Source organism: Trachypithecus francoisi, unplaced genomic scaffold (genome assembly GCF_009764315.1).
Source record: "Trachypithecus francoisi isolate TF-2019V2 unplaced genomic scaffold, Tfra_2.0 Lachesis_group2, whole genome shotgun sequence".
NCBI classification, from domain to species: Eukaryota; Metazoa; Chordata; class Mammalia; order Primates; family Cercopithecidae; genus Trachypithecus; species Trachypithecus francoisi.
Genome location: NW_022681465.1, coordinates 66474258 through 66499356, shown reverse-complemented (window position 1 = coordinate 66499356; position 25099 = coordinate 66474258). Strand labels below are relative to the sequence as shown.

Here is a 25099-nt window from a genome sequence, read left to right as displayed (position 1 = left end):
AATCCACTGTCATTCTCCAAGATCCATCTGTCTTCTGCACAGCCTAAATAGGAGGGTTGAATGGGGATGGGGGAATCACCACCCCTGCATCTTTCATGTCCTTGTTGGTGGCGTTAATCTCTGCAGTCCCTCCCGGGATGCAATATTGTTTTCGATTTACTATTTTTCTAGATAGAGGTAGCTCTAACGGCTTCCGTTAAGGCTTTCCCACCATAATAGACCTCACCCTACCAGTCAGGGAGCCAGTGTGGGGGTTCTGCCAGCTGCTAAGTATGTCTGTGCCAATTATACATTCTGGCACTGGGAAAATAACAGGATGATTCTGGGGACCCACTGGACCCACTGTAAGTCAGACCTGAACTAAAACTCCATTAATTTCCTGACCTCCATAAGCCTCTGCTTTAACTGGAAGACCACAGTGACACTTTGGGTACCCTGGAATCATCAGCTCAGAACCAGTGTCCATTAGTCCCTGAAATGTCTGATCATTTCCCTGTCCCTAGTGCACACTTACTCTGGTAAAGAGATCTGCTTGGGGAAGGATGAGAAAGTCACTGAGTTGGTAATGTAGTGGGGTCCTTCCTCAAGGGGACCCAGCCTCCCCTTCCTTCAAGGGGTTCTGGGTCTGTAAACTGGCTCAAGTCTGGAAATTGATTGAGGGGTCATGATTCTCTGTTTTTATAATTCAAACTAGTCATTTGTCCATTTGACCTGGAAGTTTTCTGTTTATATTAATTAAGTAGGAATGCAATAGACTTCCTATCAGTTTCACTTCTAGGAGCAGCATGGTTAATTAGCCAGTGCTAGAGCTCTACACGAGTCAGACTATTCTGATTGCTGCTTTGTCTCTGCTGTCCATTACAGTAGCTGCAGACACCTTGTCTTTGACAGTTGAGTGCTACCACTTGGCCCCTGCCACCTTGGCATCCAGTTATTCCCATTGTATTTAAATTTTGTAGTTGAGTGATTGCAGTTCCCACTGTTAGATCTGACATACAGAGAAGAGCAATTACAGGGCTCTTCAAAGATGCAGGTGCTGCCCTCACAAATCTGTTTTGCAAAGCATTGGTCAAGGATATATCTTCTGGACCCTCCCAGCTGGGATGAGTAGGTCTAAAGTGACTAATCCACTCCACCATCCCAATCTCCCCAAGCCTTTGGATCCTTTCCTCTACATTAAACCAAGGGAGATCAGGCATTTCCAGCTCACTCATAGTGGGCCATCTTTTAATCCATATTTCAGCTAACCAAGCACATAAACTATTAGAATCTTTTTTAACCTCCCGAGCTGCAACATTAAAAGCAGAGTCCCTGCTTAGTGGGCTCAAATCAATAAATTTAGCCTGATCCAAATCTATGTTCCTTCTACCATTATCCTATACCCTTAATATCCATTCCCATGCCTATTCTCCAGATTTCTGTTTATATAAATTAGAGAACTCAAGCAGTTATTTTCAAGTGTGCACCTCATCACGGTCACAGTCTCAACCTCACCTCACCCGCTGGGACTTTAGTTATAGGTCTAGAAACAAGTAAGGGTGTTGGGGGTGGGTCCTGAGGATAATCAACATTATCTTGCCTGGCAGCTGCCTTAGGGGAGGCCATCACTGTTGATTCAGGCAGCGCAGAGTTTATCTCAGACAAAGGTGGAAAGGCTGATGGCAGTATGGGTCAGGGAGGGGATGTTGCCACTACTGGGGATGGGAAGCTGTTCCTTCTGGCAAAAAAAGTTCGTCAGAGTTTACAAGCTCAGTGTCCCCAGCTTCATCAGGGTCCTCCCACACATCCTCATTCCAAGTTGCAGGATCCCATTCTTTTCCCATGAATGCCTTCACTTTAGCAGTAGACACCTGGCGAGGCTGTGCATGCACCTTTCGTTGCAGGTCAGCCACTCGCATGATAGGAGCTTGTGTCTGTTTTTCCACAATTTCAGCTTTTTCTCTGCCAGAGATGAGACTCTCACTCAGGACAGTCTTAGCAGATTTGAGGCTCAGTATCTGCTTCTGAAGCTGGGAGATAGAATCACTGAGTTCGTCATTTTCTTTCATCACTTTGTCCACTGAACTTGGGAGCAACCAACCAGCTTCATTATGTTCCTTGGTTCTCCACGTATGGTCAAAGGTATCATATATAGAGTCACTGAACTCCTTGTCTCTCATGAGCGATGAATCAGAAGTGTCAAATGCTTTTGTTTTGCGTAACTTTCTAAACAGTTCATGCCAAGGACTATCAGTGTTCTCTACTTCCATTAGCAGTAGAGTCCTTAGCATTTTGGGGTCTAATCATATTAAGCAGCCAACTCCAGAAACCCTACTACGAATGAAAGAACGTCATCCTTAATATTCTGTCTTCTAGAACCACTCCTGGTACCAAAACCTGTATTAGGGTTCCTAGATGGACAGAACTAACAGGATATATGTATGTATGTGTATATATATAAAGGGGAGTTTATTACGTATTAAATTACATGATCACAAGGTCCCACAATAGGCTATCTGCAAGCTTGAGGAGCAAGGAGAGCCAATCGAAGTCTCAAAACTGAAGAACGTGGAGTCTGATGTTTGAGGCCAGGAAACATCCAGCACAGGAGAAAGATGTAGACTGGGAAGGAAGGCCAGTTTCACCTTTTCATGTTTTTCTGCCTGCTGTATATTCACTAGTAGCTGATTAGATTGTGCCCATCAGATTAAGGCTGGGTCTGCCTTTCCCAGTCCACTGACTCAAATGTTTTGCAGGATCAATATTTTGCATCCTTTAATCAAGTTGACACTCAGTATTAACCATCACATGGCTATTCTGCCTGGAACTAATTTCTGCTCATTTTCAGGTCTCTATAAATGACACTTCCTGAGTGCAGCAGTCTTCTTTGACCCTTTCTGAATGTAGTTCAGTGTTTCAAAGTGTTCCCATTGTACCCTATATTTCCTCTAACATAGCATGTTTCTACCAAGGCTGTCAGACTCCTGTGTTCTCTGGGGACTTAGGTGCTGTGTGTTGTGTTCATTCCTGTGTTTGCTGTGTGTGGAAGAGACCAGGTGCCTAAGAGATGATCATTCAGTAAACAAAAGAGCATGTGAACTCAAGGAGAGGAGCAGTGCCCAGGAGGAGGAGGCATGGTCGGCCGCGGGAGGCAGGTTGTATTGTGGTTGAGAGTACAACTCTCATCAGATAAACCCTTGTCAAGTAAAGCCTTTTGGGTAAAGGCTTGAGATCTATTTCTCTTAACCTGGCTTAGTCTCATTTTCCCCATCTCTAAAATGAAACAGTAATACTAGTTAACTAAGCTCTGAGGAATAAATGAGATGATGTGTAGCGATAGAATATTTTGTAGGTTTCTAGTACTTACAGCACCCATTACTCAGTATTTACTCAGTATTCTAGTTATTTTTTGTCATCTTGTTTCATGAGGGCAAAAGTCAATCCTTTTTTTTTTTTTTTTTTTTTTTTTGAGATAGGGTCTCACTTTGTCGCCCAGGCTGGAGTACAGTGGCACAATCACAGCTCCCTGCAGCCTCAACTTTCAACCAATCCTTCCATGTCAGCCTCCTGAGTAGCTGGGATAAGTGTGTGCCACCATGCCTGGCTAATAAAAGTCAATTCTTATTCATCATCTTATTACTTATTTTTTGGAGACAGAGTCTTACTCTGTCACCCACACTGGAGTGCAGTGGCATAATCACAGCTCACTGCAGCCTCCACCTCCTCAGGTTCAAGGTGATCCTCCTACTTCAGCCTCCTGAGTAGCTGGGACTATAGGTGCATGCCACCATGCCCTGCTAATTTTTATATTTTTTATAGAAAGAAGGCTTCTTCATGTTGCCCAAACTGGTCTTGAACTCCTGGGCTCAAGTGAGCCACTTGGCCTTGGGCCTCCCAGAGTGCTGGGATTATAGACATGAGCCACTGTGCCTGGCCTTATTCATCATTTTATCCTTAGTGTTTGGTACTTAACATGTTCAGGAGCTATTTGTTGAAATGAATTGGTATATATTAGAGATGGGTCATTTTGCAACTCTGAGTAACCAGATACACAACTTAAGTATTGACTCAGGCCCACTGGAGCCCTGTGATGTTGGGCCACTCCTCAGAAACATAGTTCTGAGAAGAGATCAGGTTGGCAAGTTTTTTGATGCTGGACCAGCTGTGTGATACGGGTTCCAGTAGGTGTGTCTCCTTTGGGCCATAAGCTTGTTAAAGAATGGGTGGCAGTTCTGAAATTCTCATCTCTTGTCTGGCCTAGACATTGCCAGAATGGGAGTGCTTGTGGCTCAGCATGGGCGAGGTTCTTAGATGATGTGAGGGTAGTCGCAGCTGTGGATTCTGGGAATTGCTGATACTGACAGTGGGATCCAGAACAGATGTAGCCAGTTTCTTTTGATCTGTAGAGGAAAACTTGCAGAAACTGGAATACTTATTTTTCATGTCTTCATCTTTTTCAAAAAATTAAAATAAACAAATAAAAAGTAGCCATAACATTGGAGTAAATGTTGAAATAAGGACTTAACAGTGGCCGGGCAGGGTGGCTCACACCTGTAATCCCAGCACTTTGGGAGGCCAGGGCAGAAGGATCACTTGAGGCTGTCATGCTTCTGTTCTGTTGTTTTTTTTTTTTTTTGAAATAGAATCTCGCTCTGTCACCCAGGCTGAAGTGCAGTGGCATGCTCTTGGCTCACTACAACCTCCGTCTCCCAGGTTCAAGCAATTCTCCTGCCTCAGCCTCCCGAGTAGCTGGGATTACAGGTGTATGCCACCACACCCGTCTAAGTTTTGTAGTTTTAGTAGAGATGGGGTTTCACCATATTGGCCAGGCTGGTCTCGAACTTCTGACCTCAAGTAATCCACCTGCCTTGGCCTCCCAAAGTGCTGGGATTACAGGCATGAGCCACTGTGCCCAGCCCATGCTTCTGTTCTAATTGAATTTAAGCCCCACTGAGATATTCTAGTTTAGAAAACCTGGACGTTCTGTGATCCTGGTGCCAGCAGTTTTTACCTTTCCTTTGTGCCACAATGGCAAGCTTTGTTCAGATTCAAATGGAGTAGCAAGGGTGCTATACAAAGCACGTAGACCATTTTTAACTAATGCATTTGTTGAAAATTTGCATAATTTTCAGAGTTAGTTTTTTAAGAAAAGTCTGTCAGCCTAACCAGTAGAACCAGTTCTGCTTGAGTATTAAAGAACTATACCTTTTCTGCCTTTTTGCTCCACATTGAACATGATAGTTTATGGAATCAGTGAGGAATGTTACCTCATGTTTCACAGCTGCAGAAGTAAGGTTGTCAACATCTGCTAACTAGGCAGTTAGTAGGGAGTGTCAGAGGTAAAGGCACAGAGGCTTAAGGGCAACTCTGGGCCCTTCTCTAAAACTGATTTATGGTTTAAGAAGCTCCCACCACCCCAAAGAACGGGGATAGGACACAGGCATCTCTCACTGGATGCTGGTTGAATTGACTGTTAGATCCTGTCATGTGCTGGGCCTTTCCACAGCTCTCTCTGAACAGGCTTCACGAGTTATAGTCTTTCCATTAAGCGTTAGAGGAATCCTCCCTTTTCCAGTATATTGCAATATGAGTAGAGCGTTTGGTGATGCCATCCATATTAGTGGCTAAGCCTAGCTATTGTTTCTTTTCTATTCTTTTTTTTTTTTTTTTTTTTGAGACAGGATCTTGCTCTGTCACCCAGGCTGGAGCGCAGTGGTGCAATCATGGCTCACTGCAGCCTTGACCTCCCAGGCTGAGGTGATTCTCCCACCCCAGCCTTCTGAGTAGCTGGGACTACAGGCACCTGCCACCATGCCTGGCTAATTAAAAATAATAATAATAAAAATTTGTGGAAATGGGGTTTGGCCATGTTGCCCAGGCTGGTCTCGAATTCTTAAGCTCAAGTAATCAGGTCAATCCACCTCAGCCTCCAACAGTGCTAGGATTACAGCCATAAGCTACTGCACCTGGCCAAGATTATATACTCTTGAAAGGAAGCAAGAATTGCTCAGGCATACATACCAGTGTTATTCATGGTTAGAGCCTTTTCTGGAGTCCCATTGAACTCCCGAGTCAGTGGGATGAAAATTAGAGACTCATGCCTCAGAGGACCCAGTGGAGTGGTAAGTCTTTCAGTAGGCGTTGAGAGCCTCAAGGTTCTTCTCCATGCAGCTGGCCAGTGTCACTTAGGTTGGGTGTAGGTGTCTTTTGTTGTTCTTTTCCTGGTAGCTCCCTTTGGCCTCTCTATAACTCTCTTTCGAGACTTTCCCTGGTCACTTTGTGTTGCTCACTTTGACCTGGTTTCAGGTGGATCTAGCAGGTACTTCACTGATCATTCTGCCTTGTTCTTCCTTTTTCCTTTCATTCCTTCCTTCCACATGACAGTGTGGCATCGAATAAGAACGCAGACTGGGCCAGGATACCTGGGTTTGACTTTCACCTGTGCCACATACTAGCAGGGTGTCTTCATCTATAAAATGGAGACAATCATGAGTATTATAACTCTATTGCAGATGTTTGCTGTGAGGATCAAATGAGTTAATAAATATAAAGCTTTTTAGGCAGTAGCTGGCACTTACAGCCCGAGAAATGTTTGTTATTATTCACTTCTCAACCTCAGTAAGGGCTGGCCCAGTACCCACTTTGGAAAAAGGAACGGTAGACTTAGACATTCACAGATTGGACATCCGTGATTTCTACAGTACGCAAGTGACTCTTGGTCACAGTGTAGTTATTTGTAATGCTACTAGGGAAGAGATTATATTTACTCATTCAGTTATAAAGGTTGGACAGCCTTTAATCACTCGTCCAACAAATTTGCCAATGAAGACAACAGTTTATACACATTCAGAATACAGCATGGTTAGGAGTAGGATGCACATAGGGGAATTCAAGGGGAACCCACTCCAAGATCCACATGTAGGACTCAGCACATCCAGACGCAGGTGCTCCTGTACCTTGTTGGTATCCACCTCTCCTCTCCTTCATTCAACTATGTTCGTTCTCCTGGGATCAACAAGCAAAGAGTGGTACATCTGTTTTCTCCTAAGAATATTGAAATATATTAGCTCCATATTTGTCAGTTCTTTCTTTATTTTTCTTGTGGAGTTCAAAAAGCGATTGTGAAATATAGGGATGAAGAGACTATAGACATTGCCAGTGAATACTCTCTATTGCGTCCTTCCTTCCCACCCGAACAGGTAATTTCTGAAAACCAAATTCAAAGAAAAACTCCAATTAAATATATTTTTGAGGAGAGGATTTTTTTATGATTCTTATTTGTATACCCTGATTTTTTTGGAGTCCTCTAGGTTATTTCTTTTCTTGGGACTGGTATGGATTTTTGTTTGCAAGGGGAAGCAGTTGATAGTGGTGATGATGGTATTTGTTTTTTTCCTGAGTTGATTTATCTGTAAGAATTGCATAGTGTATATTTATAATTTTTTTGAAGTATTAACCAGAGAAGGATTAGATACTCGTGATGGTTTTTTTTTGTTGTTGAGATGGAGTCTCGCTCTGTCGCCCAGGCTGGAGTGCAGTTTCGTGATCTCGGCTCACTGCAGGCTCCGCCTCCCAGGTTCACGCCATTCTCCTGCTTCAGCCTCCAGAGTAACTCGGACTACAAGTGCCCGCCACCACACCTGGCTAATTTTTTGTATTTTTAGTAGAGACAGGGTTTATATACATTCAGAATACAGCATGGTTAGGAGTAGGATGCACATAGGGGAATTCAAGGGGAACCCACTCCAAGATCCACATGTAGGACTCAGGACATCCAGACGCAGGTGCTCCTGTACCTTGTTGGTATCCACCTCTCCTCTCCTTCATTCAACTATGTTCATTCTCCTGGGATCAACAGGATGAACAGGATGGTCTCGATCTCCTGACTTCGTAATCTGCCCGCCTCGCCCTCCCACAGTGCTGGGATTACAGGCGTGAGCCACCGCGCCTGGCCTGGTACTCTTGATGACTGAGTACAGTGTGGCACTTTAAATTCCAGTGCTCCAGTGCTTATATAGGTTTCTATTCTCAATTTGTTACCACCTTTTTGCAGCTTGATCTGCTGTCAACAGAATTAATAGCTGAGAAAGCTTTTTTGTGTGTGCGTGCCCAAGCAAGTCCTTCCTCGGATGTGGTCTCTTTTTTTTTGAGACAGAGTCTCACTCTGTCTCCCAGGTTGGAGTGCAGTGGTATGATCTTGGCTCACTGCAACCTCCACCTCCTGGGTTCAAGTGATTCTCCTGCCTCAGCCTCCTGAGTAGCTGGGATTACAGGCGTGCACCACCATGCCTGGCTAATTTTTATATTTTCAGTAGAGATGGAGTTTCAGCATGTTGGTCAAGCGGTCTCGAACTCCTCACCTTGTGATCCACCTGCCTCAGCCTCCCAAAGTGCTGGGATTACAGCCACCACGGCCGGCCCAGATGTGATTTTTTTAAGAACCATTATTTTACACTTTTGGTCTTGTAGAGGGTTCAAAGTGCCTTCTATTGTGAAAGATAAGATGCATAATGACCAGACATAAATCATGGTGTGCTGCTAGAAGATAAATCCTATTAATAGAAAAATACTATTTCCTTTTCCATGGCTTTAGATATTCCTAATGTAGTTAAAGTCTTACAGGTTGAGGGCCAACTTCAGCGTTGCTAATTTCAGGAATTCCTGATCCACAGAAAAAAGAATTGCGAGACCTCCTGAGTAGAGTCAATTTAGTTTAATATGGGAAACAAGATTGGGAGAAAAGTAGAAGTTATTGGTCTCATGTAACAATTTTTTTTTTTTTTAAATGATAGAGTCTCCTTCTGTTGCCCAGGCTGGAGTGTAGTGGCGCGATCTCAGCTCACTGCAGCCTCCACCTCCCAAGTTCAAGCTATTTTCGTGCTTCAGCCTCCTGAGTAGCTGGGATTACAGACATACGCCACCACACCTGGCCAATTTTTGTATTTTCAGTAGAGATGTGGCTTTACCCTGTTGGCCAGGCTGTTCTTAAACTCCTGGCCTCAAGTGATCACCTCGGTCTCCCAAAGTGACCCTGCCGACAGATTCTTGAATAATTCCCCTGCTCTTTGTTTAGTCATGAAAGGAAATCAAGCAGAAGCACAGATCCTGCTACCCTAGACAACTATAACAAATTACATTACCCAGTACCTGTGTCACGAAGTTGAAGTGATGTGTGCATCTCTTAAAGCTCTCATACTAGGTAGTATTGTTTCCATTTTATTATACCGGAGGAAAGTGAAACTGACGCTCAGTTAGTTTAAATGACTTGACCAGAGTCATATCTGTGGATGCCAGAGCCATGTTTGGACTGTGGCCCCAGGTCGGTATTCTGTTTTTAGCACATGCACAGAGAAAATATTGGAGAAACATACAGAAAGACAAAAACTTAAATTATTAGTACTATGCTGTATAAAAAATACAACTTTCTACTTTAAAAAATTTTGTTTTAAGATATACATGGATACCTACCTAATGTGTAGATGCAAATTCATTTTCTCCCTCAGATTCTCTACTTAGCTGGAAAAAATGAGTATTAAGTGTTCATTCTAGAAAAGTAGGGTAATTTTTAGGAAATGAAATGTCTGTGTTATGTCCTTTTAGCACTTTGGTGTCAAATGCAATGGAAATAAATTGTTTTGGAATTTTTAGAGATGTTGCTTCTTAGAATTTGTCCCTCTGGCTGGATAAAATTAATCTGAGAACAACAATTTCAGTTTTTGATTTAAAGCTGATAGGAGCATTTCTAAGTGTTTTGACCTATGAGAGCTTCATTGTACCCCCACACACCACACCCCAGTTCTTTTCTACCTCTCCTAAGGTGCCCCAGGATCATCACACATTTGAGATGATGTGTACTCTGAACGTGAACTTGGTAAGAATCCAAAGAATTGGCTTTTCAAGAACCAGTGAGGTAAAAACCACCAGGCTGCCTCTCAGCAAGTCCTCAGGAGTGGCAGTTGACTTTAACATCCATGTGCTTTTGTGCTGTATGTCCGCAACCCCCAGACTGTGGACTCGTACTAGTCTGTGGCAGCACTGCAGGAGGTGAATGTAGGAGTAGGGGGCAGCAGCATTACCTCCTGAGCTCTACCTCCTGTGAGATCGGTGGCAGCATTAGATTCTTATAGGAGCGTGAACTCTATTGTGAACTGCACATGAAAGGGACCTAGGTTGCACACTCCTTATGAGAATATAAGTAATGTCTAATGACCTGAGGTAGAACAGTTTCATCCCAAAATCATCCCCTGACCCCCTGCCAGCAACCCCAGGTCCGTGGAAAAATTGTCTTCTGCAAAACCAATCCCTAGCTCCAAAAAGGTTGGGGACTGCCGCTGTGTGTGGCAGATCCTTGAACGTGAAGTACAGTTCTCCTAACGGAATTTTTCCTTACTTGTTCTGATCAGTTTTGTAGTAAGAGTTTCCTTTACAAGCAATGGATGCTACACTGATTTTCTCTTTTGCAATGGGGAACTGGAGACCATGTTTGTTAGAATGGTACATAGCAGTGAAGAGTGTAGGCTGTGAGTTTAATGGGGCTTGCAGATCCTTGGTTAGTAACTTTTTTTGAGATAGGGTCTTGCTCTGTTTCCCAGGCTGGAATGCAGTGGTACAGTCATGGCTCACTGCAGCGTTGACCTCCTGGCCTCAAGTGATCTTTTCACCTCAGCCTCCCAGGTACCTGGGACTTCAGGCTTGTACTGCCATGCCTGGATGATATTTTAATTTTTTTGTTTGTTTTATAGAGACGAGTCTCACTGTATTTCCTAAGCCCGTCTCAAACTCCTGGGCTCAAGCAGTCCTCCCACCTCGGCCTCCCGAAGTGTTGGGATTATAGGTGTGAGTTGCTGTGCCCAGCCATAACTTACTTTTTTTTTTTTTTGAGACGGAGTTTCACTCTTGTTGCCCAGGCCGGAGTGCAATGGTGCAATCTCGGCTCACTGCAACCTCCGCCTCCCGGGTTCAAGCAATTCTCTTGCCTCAGCCTCCCAAGTAGCTGGGATTACAGACATGTACCACCACCCCAGCTAATTTTGTATTTTTAGTAGAGATGGGGTTTCTCCATGTTGGTCAGGCTGGTCTGGAACTCCTGACCTCAGGTGATCTTCCTGCCTCAGCCTTCCAGAGTGCTGGGATTACAGTCATGAGCCACCACGCCCAGCAAGCCTGGTCTCTACTAAAGATACAAAAATTAGCTGGGCGTGGTGGCAGGTGCCTGTAATCCCAGCTACTTGGGAGACTGAAGCAGGAAAATCACTTGAACCCAGGAGGCAGAGGTTGCAGTGAGCTGAGATCACACCACGCCAGCCTGGACAACAGAGCAAGACTGCGTCTCAAAAAACTAAAAATAAATAAAAATAAAATTGTGCTTTGCTGGCGGCGGTGGCTCACATCTGTAATCCCAGCACTTTGGGAGGCCAAGGTGGGCGGATCACCTGAGGTCAGGAGTTCGAGACCAGCCTGGCCAACATGGAGAAACCCCCATCTCTACTAAAACTACAAAATTAGCCGGGCATGGTGGTGCATGCCTGTAATCCCAGCTACTTGGGAGGCTGAGGCAGGGGAATCCCTTGAACCCAGAAGGCGGAGGTTGCAGTGAGCTGAGATTGCACCATTGCACTCCAGCCTGGGCAACAAGAGCGAAACTCCGTCTCAAAAAAAAAAAAAAAAAATTGTGCTTTAATTTAGTTCTTTGTCAATAACACGAGGAAAACTCTCAATGATATATATATATATATATTTTTTTTTGAGACCAGGTCTCGCTTTTGTCGCTCAGGCTGGAGTGCAGTGGCACGATCTTGGCTCACTGCAACCTCTGCCTCTGGGTTCAAGCAATTCTCCTGCTTCAGCCTCCCAAGCAGCTGGGATTACAGGTGCCCGCCACCACGCCCGGCTAATTTTTTTGTATTTTTAGTAGAGACAGGGTTTGCCATGTTGGCCATGCTGGTCTCAAACTCCTGACCTCAGGTAATCTGCCCACCTAGGCCTCCTAAAGTGCCGGGATTACAGGCATGAGCCACCACACCTGGCCAAGAATTTTTAAATTACCAAAACACTCATCGCTTTTAACATGCAACAACAGTTCCTCTTGCTTAAGCCCCAGACCAATACTTCAGAATCATCTGGGGAGCTTTTTACAAAATCAGAGGGCCAGCCTGCATCCCTGCCCTGTAAGTCCGCAGGCTTATGGATGCCAGAGAGTATTTAGATACAAGCTCCCCACGTGATCTGACCACACTGCCTCAGACGCACTTGGTTTATTGGCATCTTACCACCTCCAGTTTACACGATGCTCAAAAATGGGTTCTCAGGAAAAGCTATAACATTCTTCAACCTCAAGATAGGCTGTACCCAAGTTTCTTCTAATGCCATATTTCAGTCTGAATTAACAAATTCAGAAAACTTCCCACCCGGGGCCTTCTACCAAAAAAAAAAAAAATCTGATTTTATTTGTTGACAAAACTGGTTGTGTCTTGTAGAATTTTTCACAATCAGAATTTGACTGATTATATTACCACTATTATTTAATATGTTTCTCTGCCCCAGTGTTTCTGATAAATTGGCTGATTGCCATGGAAGTTCAAAGAGATTGAGGTTAGATATTTTGGCAAGAACGCTTCATGGATGGTGTGGTACACTTTATTAGGAGGCCTATGGTGCCTCTTTGTTAACAGCCGTATATGATCACTGCTTTGGTCTATTCATTCATTCATGTTTGTAATTAATTATCTTTGAATATCCAATAAATACTGAGCCCCAAATAGAGGCACTTGAATATATTTTTACTGAGAAGCAGTGACACAGAACCTGGCCTTGATTCTCTATTAGAAATGATTATATCTCTTGGCACTGTCTTGTGGTTTTAGGTAACTTTGAAGGGACAAAGGATGTTCCAGCTCTCTTTACTGAGCCCTGGTGTGCTATAGATTAGCTGGATCAATACTGACTCAATACATTCATGTTTTCCTATTTTTACCTTTGGGCCTTATTCATATGTCCATATTCTCTCAAGAACACATCATCTTTTGCTTTCAACCCTTGATCCTCACTGGGAGGAGAGGAGATCATGCTGTGGCATGTCGTCTCCTTTCTTTTCTTTTTTTTGAGACAGAGTCTCACTGTTACCCAGGCAGAGTACAGTGACATAATCTCGACTCACTACAACCTCTGCCCCCGGGATTCAAGCGTTTCTCCTACCCCAGCCTCCCAAGTAGCTGGGAGGCTGGGGTAGGCGCGGTGCCCACCACCATGCCTGGCTAATTTTTGTATTTTTAGTAGAGTCGAGGTTTTGCCATGTTGGCCAGGCTGGTTTCAAACTCCTGACCTCAAGTGATCTGCCCATTTCGGCCACCCAAAGTGCTGGGATTACAGGTGTGAGCCACCACGCTGGGCCGTCTCTTTTCTTTTCTTTCTTTCTTTTTTTTTTTTTGATGCAGTCTCACTCTGCCGCCCAGGCTGGAGTGCAGTGGCGCGATCTCGGCTCACTGCAAGCTCCACCTCCCGGGTTCACGCCATTCTCCTGCCTCAGCCTCCTGAGTAGCTGGGACTACAGGCGCCCTCCACCACCCCCGGCTAATTTTTTGTATTTTTGGTAGAGACGGGGTTTCACCGTGTTAGCCAGGATGGTCTTCATCTCCTGACCTGGTGATCCACCCGCCTCGGCCTCCCAAAATGCTGGGATTACAGGCGTGAGCCACCGCGCCTGGCCGTTGCCATCTCTTTTCTTTCTGATTCTGCGTTTGAGGATCCTTGCTTTGCTGTGTGACGCTTCAAGTTGTTCCTTAGATAAGGAGAGATAAGAAGCGCCCACCTTTCCACCTCTACTTGGGACAGCTACTAGTTATTGGTCCTAAATAATTAGTTTAATACATTAAATATCCATAACTTGGAGTTTTCTGTCTTCCTTTAGTTAAAAACGTTTTTAAAAAGTATTTAGCAGGCCGGGCGCGGTGGCTCAAGCCTGTAATCCAGCACTTTGGGAGGCCGAGACGGGCGGATCACGAGGTCAGGAGATCAAGACCATCCTGGCTAACATGGTGAAACCCCGTCTCTACTAAAAAATACAAAAAACTAGCCGGGCGAGGTAGCGGGCGCCTGTAGTCCCAGCTACTCGGGAGGCTGAGGCAGGAGAATGGCGTAAACCCGGGAGGCGGAGCTTGCAGTGAGCTGCACTGCACTCCAGCCCGGGGGACAGAGCGAGACTCCGTCTCCAAAAAAAAAAAAAAAGTATTTAGCTTGTGCCCAGCATGGTGGCTCACACCTGTAATCCCAGCACTTTGGGAGGCCGAGGCTGGCAGATCACAATGTCAAGAGATCAAGACCATCCTCTCCAACTAGGTGAAACCCTGTCTCTATTAAAAATACAAAAAGTTAGCTGGGCGTGGTGGCACACACCCGTAGTCCCAGCTACTCGGGAGGCTGAGACAGGAGAATCACTTGAACCTGGGAGGCAGATGTTGCAGTGAGCTGAGATTGCGCCACTGCACTGTAGCCTGGCGATGGAGTGAGACTCTGTCTCAAAAAAAAAGAAAAGAAAAAAAAAGTAGCTTGTAACATAAAGGAAAAGTTCCTGAGGATATGTGATATTTTAGTGTGTATTCTGAAAGCATGGCTTAATGTTATTCATTTTAAACCCTTAAACAAAGAAAAATATCCTTTGCTCTTCTCTTTTAGGAAATTCACACAAACGAAAAGGAAGTAACAGAGAAGGAAGTAACTCTTCACTTGTTGCCAGGTAACTGTCATGTTAGCATAGTAACTCCTATGCAAGGCAAAGCCAATGATAAATTACATCATCCCTAGCCTTGCTATATTTAAACTCCTTTGTTTTCATCCTCCCACATATAACAGTAATGAATTGAACAAACATATCAAGGTTTTTAGTTCAATAACTACACACCTGGGTCTGAGTGTTACAACATCTGCAAAGAATTTTTCTTGTTTCCTTTTCCCCCAAGCTGATGAAAATAAACCTGGGATATTCTCACTGCTTTCACAATCTAATGAGGCCTTTTTCAGGCCATTTTAATATGGCCTCTTCCAGTATGCTGATCCCCAATCTGTAGGAAATTGAGGAAAACAATTCAACTGCCATGGCCTCCCAAGGCAACCATTGGTGGGTGACTTTACCTGTTGGTCCATACCCACTTGTGCATGTGAGCATGTGTACTGGGGATGCTGGGGTTTACCAGCCCTGGGGCTGCCAGCACTTCACCCTGCAGTCATTGTGAAGGAGCCTGGATTGGTTGAATATTTTTGAGATAGAGGACAGTGACTTTAGCTTAAGTTAAGTTTTAATCATTTCCATGTTCAGGAATAGAAACTACTTGGTGGTGTATCCTCTCCATATATGGGATATTCTGTGATCCATGTATTTAATTCTTTTTCTACTTTCTTTTTCCTAATTCAAAATAGCTTTTTCAAAATAAGCTTTTTTAGGTACATTTCCCCAAAACAATACAGGCTTTATTCTGCTGCTTTTTATTTTATTCCAGTTTATTGAGGGGATATAAATCTGTGCAAGTTTCTGACTGATCTACCTTATTTGCTAAAAGAATTCTGTAACTTTTTTTGATGTTTTTAAATGTCAAAGACTTTTTTTCTATAATGATGACTTAAACCGTATCTCCTCTTGTTTTGCCTCTTCTTGGGGTTATAGATTTGGAAATTTTATTTTTAGCTTAGCATTATGCATATTCTCCCCTCTCCTGAATTACTTCACAATCTCATCTAGGTGTAGGTGTGCAGTGATGAGTTCAGAGTTAACTTCTCTGAGTCTAGTTTCATAAACTAGACAAAGATCATTTCTAGCTCCCAACTCTTATGCTTCTAGACTCTGTGATCTGGTATAAACCAGCTGATTATGGCACAGCATGCTATGTTTGCAGAGGGCCTCACCAGGAATGTTGTATTAGCTAGTGCATGCTAATTTCTGGTCTCTAGTACATGAGCATGAGATGGGACTGGCCTGGTCTTGGGGAGAGCCTCACCATTAAAAGGTGTTTCACGTTGGGAGTTGAAAGCACAGGAAACCTTGCTCACATGTCTTCTCCCATGGACTTGGCAGAGACACTTTTTCTGGGACTATTTTAAACCCTAATGAGGCCCTGTCTTCATTATTTCCTTCAAACTGTGATCTCTCGAGAGGCTGACCTAGTGACTGAGCCATCTTCCGGTGTTTCCTTAGTGTTTCAGCCTGAGGTAATTAACCCCTTGAAAGATGAGGGAACAGCACCATAATATATGTCCCTTCTGAGTGTCTGAAACTGTTCGTTTTCATTTTGAAAGATAGACTAAATAAATTTTGAGCCAAAAAGGAAATTTAAAGACCTTGAAGGAGCTATCAAGAGGGAGATTCCGAGGAGAAGATGGTTGTCTGTTGCGTGAGAAGAAAAATCTTTAGGTTTTTTTTGTTGTTGTTGTTGCAAAATATTTATACTTAGTTTTTCATTTCCCCCATAGTCTTCTCTTTGGCTCCTCTGCTTCCAGGTGGCAGAGAATACTGACCTATTCCCTAATCCTCATCTTTTTAACTGCAAGGAGGGATACTTTCTGTCTCCAGGGACTGCAGTTTCTCATATCAGCTGGGTGCTGCAGATGGAGCAGGAGAGGTGACGCATTGAAAGGAAATACGCTTAACTAAGAAAGAGAGGAAACACGTTTTTTCCCCACAAACCTTTGACCTCTGTTTTCCTCTCAGCGTGGAGCCAGAACAAGGGTGGTCATGCTGTGGAAGGCTGCAGCACCTCTTGGATCTATGGAAGCTGCCTGGAAGCCCCATGGCCAGGAAGGCACTGCCACTCTCTCTCAGCACTTCCAGTATTAGAAGCTGCCCCCTTTCACAGGAAAATGGGCTTGGGATCTGCGTTTTTTAGGGCAGACTAGGGCAAGGCCGTCTGTGTTCACTTAGGGTATTGCTTCTATGGAACATCTGCTTGGGTCAAAGTAATGAAAACACTAAGATTTCTGCATGAAAGTGCAGCTCAGATCATTAGTACCTATTTGGACATTTCCATTATTCCCAGTGAGAAGACAGAAATGTCCTGCATGGAGGTGTATCTGAGCCATTTCAATTTCACTTCTTGGTGGTTTCCACTCTGCCTCATCTTCTCTCCTATGTTTTTGAAGCTCCTGCCATGCTGAAAAGTGTAAAGTTCTGAAGCCCCGTGTTGTATTGTATGTTTGTCCATATGTAAAAAGGGCTGGAAAGCCTTCAGTGTTTACATATTGTGTGTTCCCTGAGAACTCTTAAGGAGGACCTGTTTTGGATTCCATCAGGTGAACAGCTGCTTTGTGAAGCCAGCACAGTACTGAAGTATGTCCAGGAAGATTCCTGTCAGCATGGCGTCTATGGGAGGCTTGTCTGCACAGACTTCAAGATTGCCTTCTTGGGCGATGATGAATCTGCATTGGATAATGATGTATGTATGGGCTGCATTTGGCAGAGTTTGCAGGCAACAGTGCAGTTGTGGTTCTGTTGTCTTTTTCTCCCAGCTTCTCAATTACTCTACTCCCTAACACACGTAAACACAAAGGACAGAAATCCTGCATGTATGAACTGCATCTGGTGAAGTTTGCGGGGAATAGTACAGTTGTAGCTCTGTTGTCTTTTTTCCCCCTAGCTACTCAGTTACTCCACTTCCCACCATCCACACCCTCCCCACTGCCCCACATAAATAAACACAAAGGACAGAGTCCTCCTCATCACTGGCCTACTCTCTGTCTTTCAGGATCTCCTTTCAGTGGCAGGACCGTTTAGAAATTTCTCACCTGTGCCTCATATCATACTGGCTTGCTTTTGACCTCGTGTGTTGACACTGTCAATTTTTAATTTTCTTCTGTGTTTCAGTGCAATATATACCACTCACTGGAATAACATCTTCCAAATATACTAGTTCCCCACGTTTTCTCTATACTAAGCTCTTCCTTAAACCTAGGAACTGAGTCAGTAATGAAACCGATGGTGAATGCAGCCTTTGAATTTAGGTTCACTCTGTTTTTGTTGTGTTTTTTAATTTTTTTTTTGAGACAGGGTCTCACTCTGTCACTCAGGTTGGAGTGCAGTGGCGCAGTCGTGGCTCCAATAATCCTCCCACTTCAGTCTCCTGAGTAGCTAGGACCATAGGCGTGTGTCATCACGCCTGGCTAATTTTGTTATTTTTGGTAGAGGCAGGGTTATGCCATGTTGCCTGTGCTGGTCTCGAAGTTCTGAGCTCAAGAAATCCACCTGCTTTGGCCTCCCAAAGTGCTAGGATTACAGGCATGAGCCACCTTACCCGGCTCACCTTATGTTAAATCTGAACCTGTAGCAGTGGCCTTGTGAAATTTGTTCCTACTCATGAAGAATGAGCAATTAAGTAAGGAGAGAACTGCCCATACCACTAGGAGAACACCATATGTTAGTGGAAACCCAGCCAAGGCACGTCCTGGCCCCAGTGTGCCAACTGTCCCAGATCACCCTTGGTTTTTAAAAAGCAGCACCAGTGCTGCCTCTTCCATCTGACCTTGGGCTTGGTTCATAGTCCTGTACAAAGAGCATTCACCAGAAACTTGAATCTCTTGTTCTTCCTGAGGCTGATTTCAGGTAGCTCTGTCAATCCCCTATTCACATTTGTGTGGAGAAATGTTAACCTGTACATAACTTCCCCACACTTCTCAAAGTGATTGTGTGTGGCATGGTGGGTTTGCCTAGGAGGAGCCCAGAAATGGCATGTTTTGGTCCAGGCGTGGTGGCTCTTGCCTATAATCTCAGCACTTTGGGAAGCTGAGGCAGGTGGATTGCTTGAGCTCAGGAGTTCGAGACCAGCCTGGGCAATATGCCGAAATCATGTCTCTAAAAAAACACAAATTAGCTGAGAGAGGTGGAGTGTGCCTGTAGTCCCAGCTACTCAGGAGGCTGAGGTGCAAAGTTAACTTGAGCCCGAGAAGTGGAGATTACAGTGAGCCAAGATTGCCCCACTGCACTCTAGCCTAGCCTGAGTGACAGAGCTAAACCCTGTCTCAGAATGAATCTCAGGAGCTTTTCTCACACACTTCATTGTCCCTTTTTTAGGAATGTCGCTGCATTTCCCCATTTTTCTTAATATCCAGGTAGAGAATGGTGATTTACTCTGCCTATAAATGTCTAACAGTGTGCAGAGGAGTCACAGTTGTTTCCTTTTGAATCTTCTAGGAAACTCAATTTAAGAATAAGGTTGTAGGAGAAAATGACATTACACTCCACTGTGTTGATCAGATTTATGGAGGTAAGTATCTGTTTTCCCTTGGGGTGTTGGCAACCTTTGAGAGTATAGCTGATAATGATGACAATATTTTTATGACCATTTATAATTAAAAAAATTTTTTTCACATATATCATCTTGTTTAAATCTGTTTTATAGATGCTAAAATTGAGATGTATAGTGGTTTATATAGGGTCACTTAGCTAGAGGAGCTTGGATTTGAACTTGGAACCTGTTCTTTCTAATACTTCACATGATGCCATTATATGCTAGATGTTGATCAGACTTTTTGATATCAGAGTTAGCTGTGTAGGTTTTCCTTTATAGGCTGCTGTGATTAAAAGGTCTGTTGTATTGCATTAGGATGTCTTTTCTGCTGACTAAACAAGCCTCTCCTGCCAAGCCTCTCTCTGTTCCACTTCTCTGTTTTTGTATTCGGGGCACCTTCAGAAATCGTTCAGTGATCAATTTATGATGTTCTCAAGACTACTAGGTGCTGAGTGGGCCCAAATTTTAGGACAGTGAGGGGGTCTTAGGGAGGGGTCCTAGCTGTAAACCCAGGAGTTGACTGTCATGAAAGCATGTCTCTAGTCATTTCCCTTTCATCTTTTATAAGATCAGCTTTCAGAGTGGGTTTTCTTTGGGCCATTGGATTCAGTTCTGCCAACAGTGGCCAGTCTGTTTGTTCTTGTGCTTACTCCAGAGGGTTGAAGCACCCTGACTGCTCTCAGAGAGCCAGGGCCCCTGCTGGAAGAGATTGGGCTTCCTTTGGCAGTCACTTAAAAGGCAGGCAGCACATTTCCTCTCATTCTTGGGAAGTATCCCTGGAAATTGATCATCGACTTCGTTTCTTTAGCATTCACTTATTGCTGTGTAACATAATTTCCCTTCCTGATTTCATTGCTGATCTTTAGTATTTGATGAGAAAAAGAAAACTCTCTTTGGACAACTGAAGAAATACCCTGAGAAGCTCATTATCCACTGCAAAGACCTTCGAGTGTTCCAGTTTTGTCTGAGGTACACAAAGGAAGAGGAAGTCAAAAGGGTAACTAGTTGCATGTGTTTTTAGGTTTTATTTCCCATCAGGTTTTCCCCACTAGCTCTAGTTTTTGCTTATGTTGCATGAAGGTTAAGGGGAGGCTTTCACTCTGTGAACTTGAAATTGGTTGTAATCCCATATTCTTTGATTAGAATGTGAAAGATGATTTGATAAAGCATGCCTGTGTATCATCTTGGCACATGCTACCTTTAATACTTCAATTCATAATGTTTTTATTCCTGGAGCCACTAAATGGTGGGAGGTGGTAAACCAGGTCAAGAGGCGGTAGGGGAAAATGAAGGAAGGATGAGACAGCTAAAAGTTATCCCTATTCTCCCACTTATGACAAGACAGCAGTGATGGAGAATTCCAACTTCTATGAGTAAATGAGTTTACCTGTGGGAGGTAGTGGTTGTACATGGAAAGGAGGAAGTATACAGGTCAGATGAGCAAAGCCAAATAATCAGATACGCTTTTGGAGACTAAGTAAACTTAATCTCCTGGTTGCCACAGCAAGTTGAGATATGCAACTGGGTGAACTCAGAAAGTAGTTGTATCAATTTGATATTTGTTGTAATTTCTAAGGTTTTTTTTTTTTTTTTTTTTTTGAGACTGAGTCTCACTCTATCACCCAGGCTGAAGTGCAGTGGTATCCAAGATTTCTCTTATTAAGATATTGATCTCAAACTTTTCCCTCTGATGGTATAAATACATCAGGGGAAACCTAGCAGGAGGCCTGTTCATGTATATTGTCTTGGCTACAGTGAGTTTGCACACTTAGTGGTAACTCCTTAATTTTCTTTAAGAGAGTGTGGTAGTTCAGTTAGAATAATAAACATGACTGGTATCTATTCTGAGCAAGAAAAGAATAGTATAGATACAGAAAATTTCCTGAGAAGACAGAAACTTCAGTTTGAACAATGGTTTTAGTCACTTTTCCAAATATACTTTAGTTTCACATGGTAGACAAACAGAAAGTGTGATAGATTGATTTCTTTCCCTTATCTTCCATAAAAGGTCCTAAAGTCCTCAACAATGCATCAGAACAGCTGTGTCTTGGTTATCATCCGATATCAGTTGTAAGTCTTTGACATGTCAGAGTTTTGGAGTATCTGACTTAATGTGGCACTTACCTTTTTTAGCACTTTGTTTTTGAGAAATTAGACTATGTTTTAAAATTTTCCCTAGAAATTAAGAGTTCTTAGAAAACCTGACAAACTGGGCTGGGCACGGTGGCCAATGCTTGCAATCCCAGCACTTTGGGACGCCAAGGTGGGTGGATCACCTGAGGTCGGGTGTTCGAGACCAGCCTGACCAACATGGCGAAACCCTGTCTCTACTAAAAATACAAAAAACTAGCCGGCATGGTAGCACATGCCTGTATTTGCAGCTACTCAAGAGGCTGAGGTAGAAGAATCGCTTGAACCCAGGAGGCGGAGGTTGCAATAAGCAACAAGAGTGAAACTCTGTCTCAAAAATAATAACAACAGTAATAGGCCAGGCAGGGTGGTTCACGCCTGTAATTCCAGCACTTTGGTAGGCTGAGGCAGGTAGATCAGTTGAGGTCAGGAGTTCGAGACCAGCCTGGCCAACATGGTGAAACCCCCCTCTCTACTAAAAATACAAAGATTAGTTGGGCATGATGATGCAGACCTGTAATCCCAGCTACTCTGGAGGCTGAGGCAGGAGAATCACTTGAACCCAGGAGGCGGAGGTTGCAATGAGCAACAAGAGTGAAACTCTGTCTCAAAAATAATAATAATAATAATAATGGGCCAGGCATGGTGGTTCATGCCTGTAATTCCAGCACTTTGGGAGGCTGAGGCAGGTAGATCACTTGAGGTCAGGAGTTCGAGACCAGCCTGGCCAACATGGCGGAGCCCCCATCTCTAAAAATACAAAGATTAGTCGGGCATGATGATGCAGGCCTGTAATCCCAGCTACTCTAGGTGAGGCAGGAGAATCGCTTGAACCCAGGAGGCGTAGGTTGCAGTGAGCCAAGATCATGCCACTGCACTCCAGCCTGGGCAGCAGAGTGAGACTCTCTCAGAAAAATGAAAAAAATAAATAATAAAAATTTTTAAAAAAGAAAACCTGACAAAATGGTAGCGTCCTGTTGATTTGGCATTATTCCAAAAACTAACGTCATAGATACAGAGCTCAAATGAGAATTAATGTGTGGTCCATTGGAACCCCTTTGGCATGACTGAGAACCTAGACACCTTGACTCTTGTCTCTTAGTGTTTATCTGTCAAAAGCATAACTATATCCATTGTTCGATTTTTTTTTTAGATTGTCAGTGGCATAATTCATCATACCCAGGCTCCTAAACTGCTTAAACGATTGTTTCTGTTTTCCTATGCGACTGCTGCACAAAACAATACAGGTAAATATCTTCTGGGTTCTAATTTGAGGGTAAGCAGAAGCCTTCTAATTCCCACCTGAAGCCAGTGGGGGAAAACCCATCTATGGGTTGTTTTATTTTTTCCTGTCTCCTCTACCAGTTGGTCACCCCTTGCTTGAGTGATTTATTCAGATATCTATATTTTCTTTCCTGTGATTTTCTTTTCTTTTTTTTTTTTTTTAAAGATGGCGTCTTGCTTTGTAGCCTAGGCTGGAGTGCAATGGCGTGATTTCAGCCCACTGCAATCTCCATCTCCCGGGTTCAAGCAGTTCTTATGCCTCAGCCTCCTGAATAACTGGGATTACAGACGCCCACCACCATGACTGACTAATTTTTATATTTTTAGTAGAGATGGGGTGTCTCCATGTTGGCCGGGCTGGTTCCAAACTCCTGACCTCAAGTGATCCATCCACCTTGGCCTCCCAAAGTACTGGGATTACAGGTGTGAACCACTGGGCCAGGCCTCCTGTGATCTTTGTTTACCTTCTTTTAGGTTTGTCTGCTTGCTTTTTGCAAGGGATTGTTTGATTGGTTGCATCTTATGAAAGATTAGATCAAGGTCTGGGTACAGTGGCTCACGCCTGTAATCCCAGCCCTTTGGGAAACTGAGGTGGGTGGATCATGAGGTCAGGAGATGAAGACCATCCTGGCCAACATGATGAAACCCTGTCTGTACTAAAAATACAAAAATCAACTGGGCATGGTGGCGTGTACTTGTAATCCCAGCTACTTGAGAGACTGAGGCAGGAGAATCGCTTGAACCTGGGAGATGGAGGTTGCAGTGTGCCAAGATTATACCACTGCACTCCAGCCTGGCAATAGAACGAGACTCTGTCTCAAAAAAAAAAAAAGAAAAATAAGATCAATATATTATAACTAGGAATATGAGACTATAGGGAAACAAAATTGAGAAACGTTTAAAATAACCATGTTTGTCCCTGGGTTCTTTTTTCTATTTAAATATACTTGATTTTATTTCATGAGACTAGAGAATTTCTTGCATTCTAGGAATTTTTTTTTTTTTTTTTTTTTTTGAGACGGAGTCTCGCTCTGTAGCCCAGGCTGGAGTGCAGTGGCCGGACCTCGGCTCACTGCAAGCTCCGCCTCCTGGGTTTACGCCATTCTCCTGCCTCAGCCTCCGAGTAGCTGGGACTACAGGCGCCCGCCACCTCGCCGGGCTAGTTTTTTGTATTTTTTAATAGAGACGGGGTTTCACCGTGTTTGCCAGGATGGTCTCGATCTCCGGACCTTGTGATCCGCCCGTCTCGGCCTCCCAAAGTGCTGGGATTACAGGCTTGAGCCACCGCGCCCGGCCCGCATTCTAGGAAGTTTTTAAACAACCAGAGCATACTTTATAGCAAATATTTTAGGGAAAATGGGACAGTTATACATAAGAAAAGCACATCCAGCAACTAATTTAGTAAGACAAAACTTAAAGTTCCCAGTGTTTTTCATTCAGTTTGGTGAAAAACAGAGCAATCTTTTAAGAACAAAACTCTGGTCATCTGAATTAGCCATTAACAATGCCTGGCATTGGATGTGTTTTCACAGATGTCTGTTTTCTTGTTCTTTCGCCTCAGTCTGTTCACTTGTTCTGTCCATTATTCTTTTTTTTTTTTTTTCTGAGATGGAGTCTCCCACTGTCGCCCAGGCTGGAGTACAGTGGCATGATCTTGGCTCACTGCAACCTCTGCCTTATGGGTTCAAGCACTTCTCCCACATCAGCCTCCCAAGGAGCTGGGATTACAAGAGCACACCACCACGCCCGGCTAATTTTTGTATTTTTAGTAGAGACAGGGTTTCACCTTGTTGGCCAGGATGGTCTTGAACTCCTTACCTCAGGTGATCCACCCGCCTCGGCCTCCCAAAGTGATGGGATTACAGGTTCAAGGACCCGTTCGTTACTCCTTTTTTTTTTCCTTTGAGACAGGGTCTTGCTCTGTCGCCCAGGCTGGAGTGTGCTGGCATGATCTTGGCTCACTACAACCTCTGCCTCCCAGGTTCAAGCAATTCTCCTGCCTCAGCCTCCTGAGTAGCTGGGATTACAGGTGTGTGACACCACACCCAGCTAAATTTTTTGTATTTTTAGTAGAGATGGGGTTTCATCATGTTGGCCAGGCTGGTCTCGAACTCCTGACTTTGTAATCCTCCCGCCTTGGCCCCCCAAAGTGCTGGGATTACAGGTGTGAGCCACCTCGCCCGGCTCCTTCCATTACTCTTAACATGAAGTTGATGTTGAGTGATCCTGAGTCCTGTGTACTTTTTGTCAGCGAAGTGGCAGTGTGTTTTTTGTTGTTGGGTTTTTTTTTTTTTTTTGAGACAAGTCTCACACTGTCACCCAGGCTGGAGTGCAGTGACGGGATCTCATCTCACTACAACCTCCACCTCGCAGGTTCAAGTGATTCTCCTGCCTCAGCCTCCCGAGTAGCTAGGATTATAGGCACATGCCACTACGCCTGG

General features: G+C 44.0%; 1 protein-coding gene across 2 annotated transcripts in view; it reads left to right on the top strand.

Annotated features, from left to right (window-relative positions):
* The window catches only part of MTMR12 (myotubularin related protein 12), an 88543-nt gene that overhangs the window by 24019 nt on the left and 39425 nt on the right, over positions 1-25099 (top strand). For both annotated transcript variants that reach the window (XM_033179285.1, XM_033179286.1), the window contains exons 2-6: positions 14650-14710; positions 17254-17396; positions 19148-19220; positions 20111-20241; positions 22528-22621. In XM_033179285.1, coding sequence (XP_033035176.1) covers positions 14650-14710; positions 17254-17396; positions 19148-19220; positions 20111-20241; positions 22528-22621 — 502 coding nt within the window. The remainder of the gene's footprint in view (positions 1-14649; positions 14711-17253; positions 17397-19147; positions 19221-20110; positions 20242-22527; positions 22622-25099) is intronic.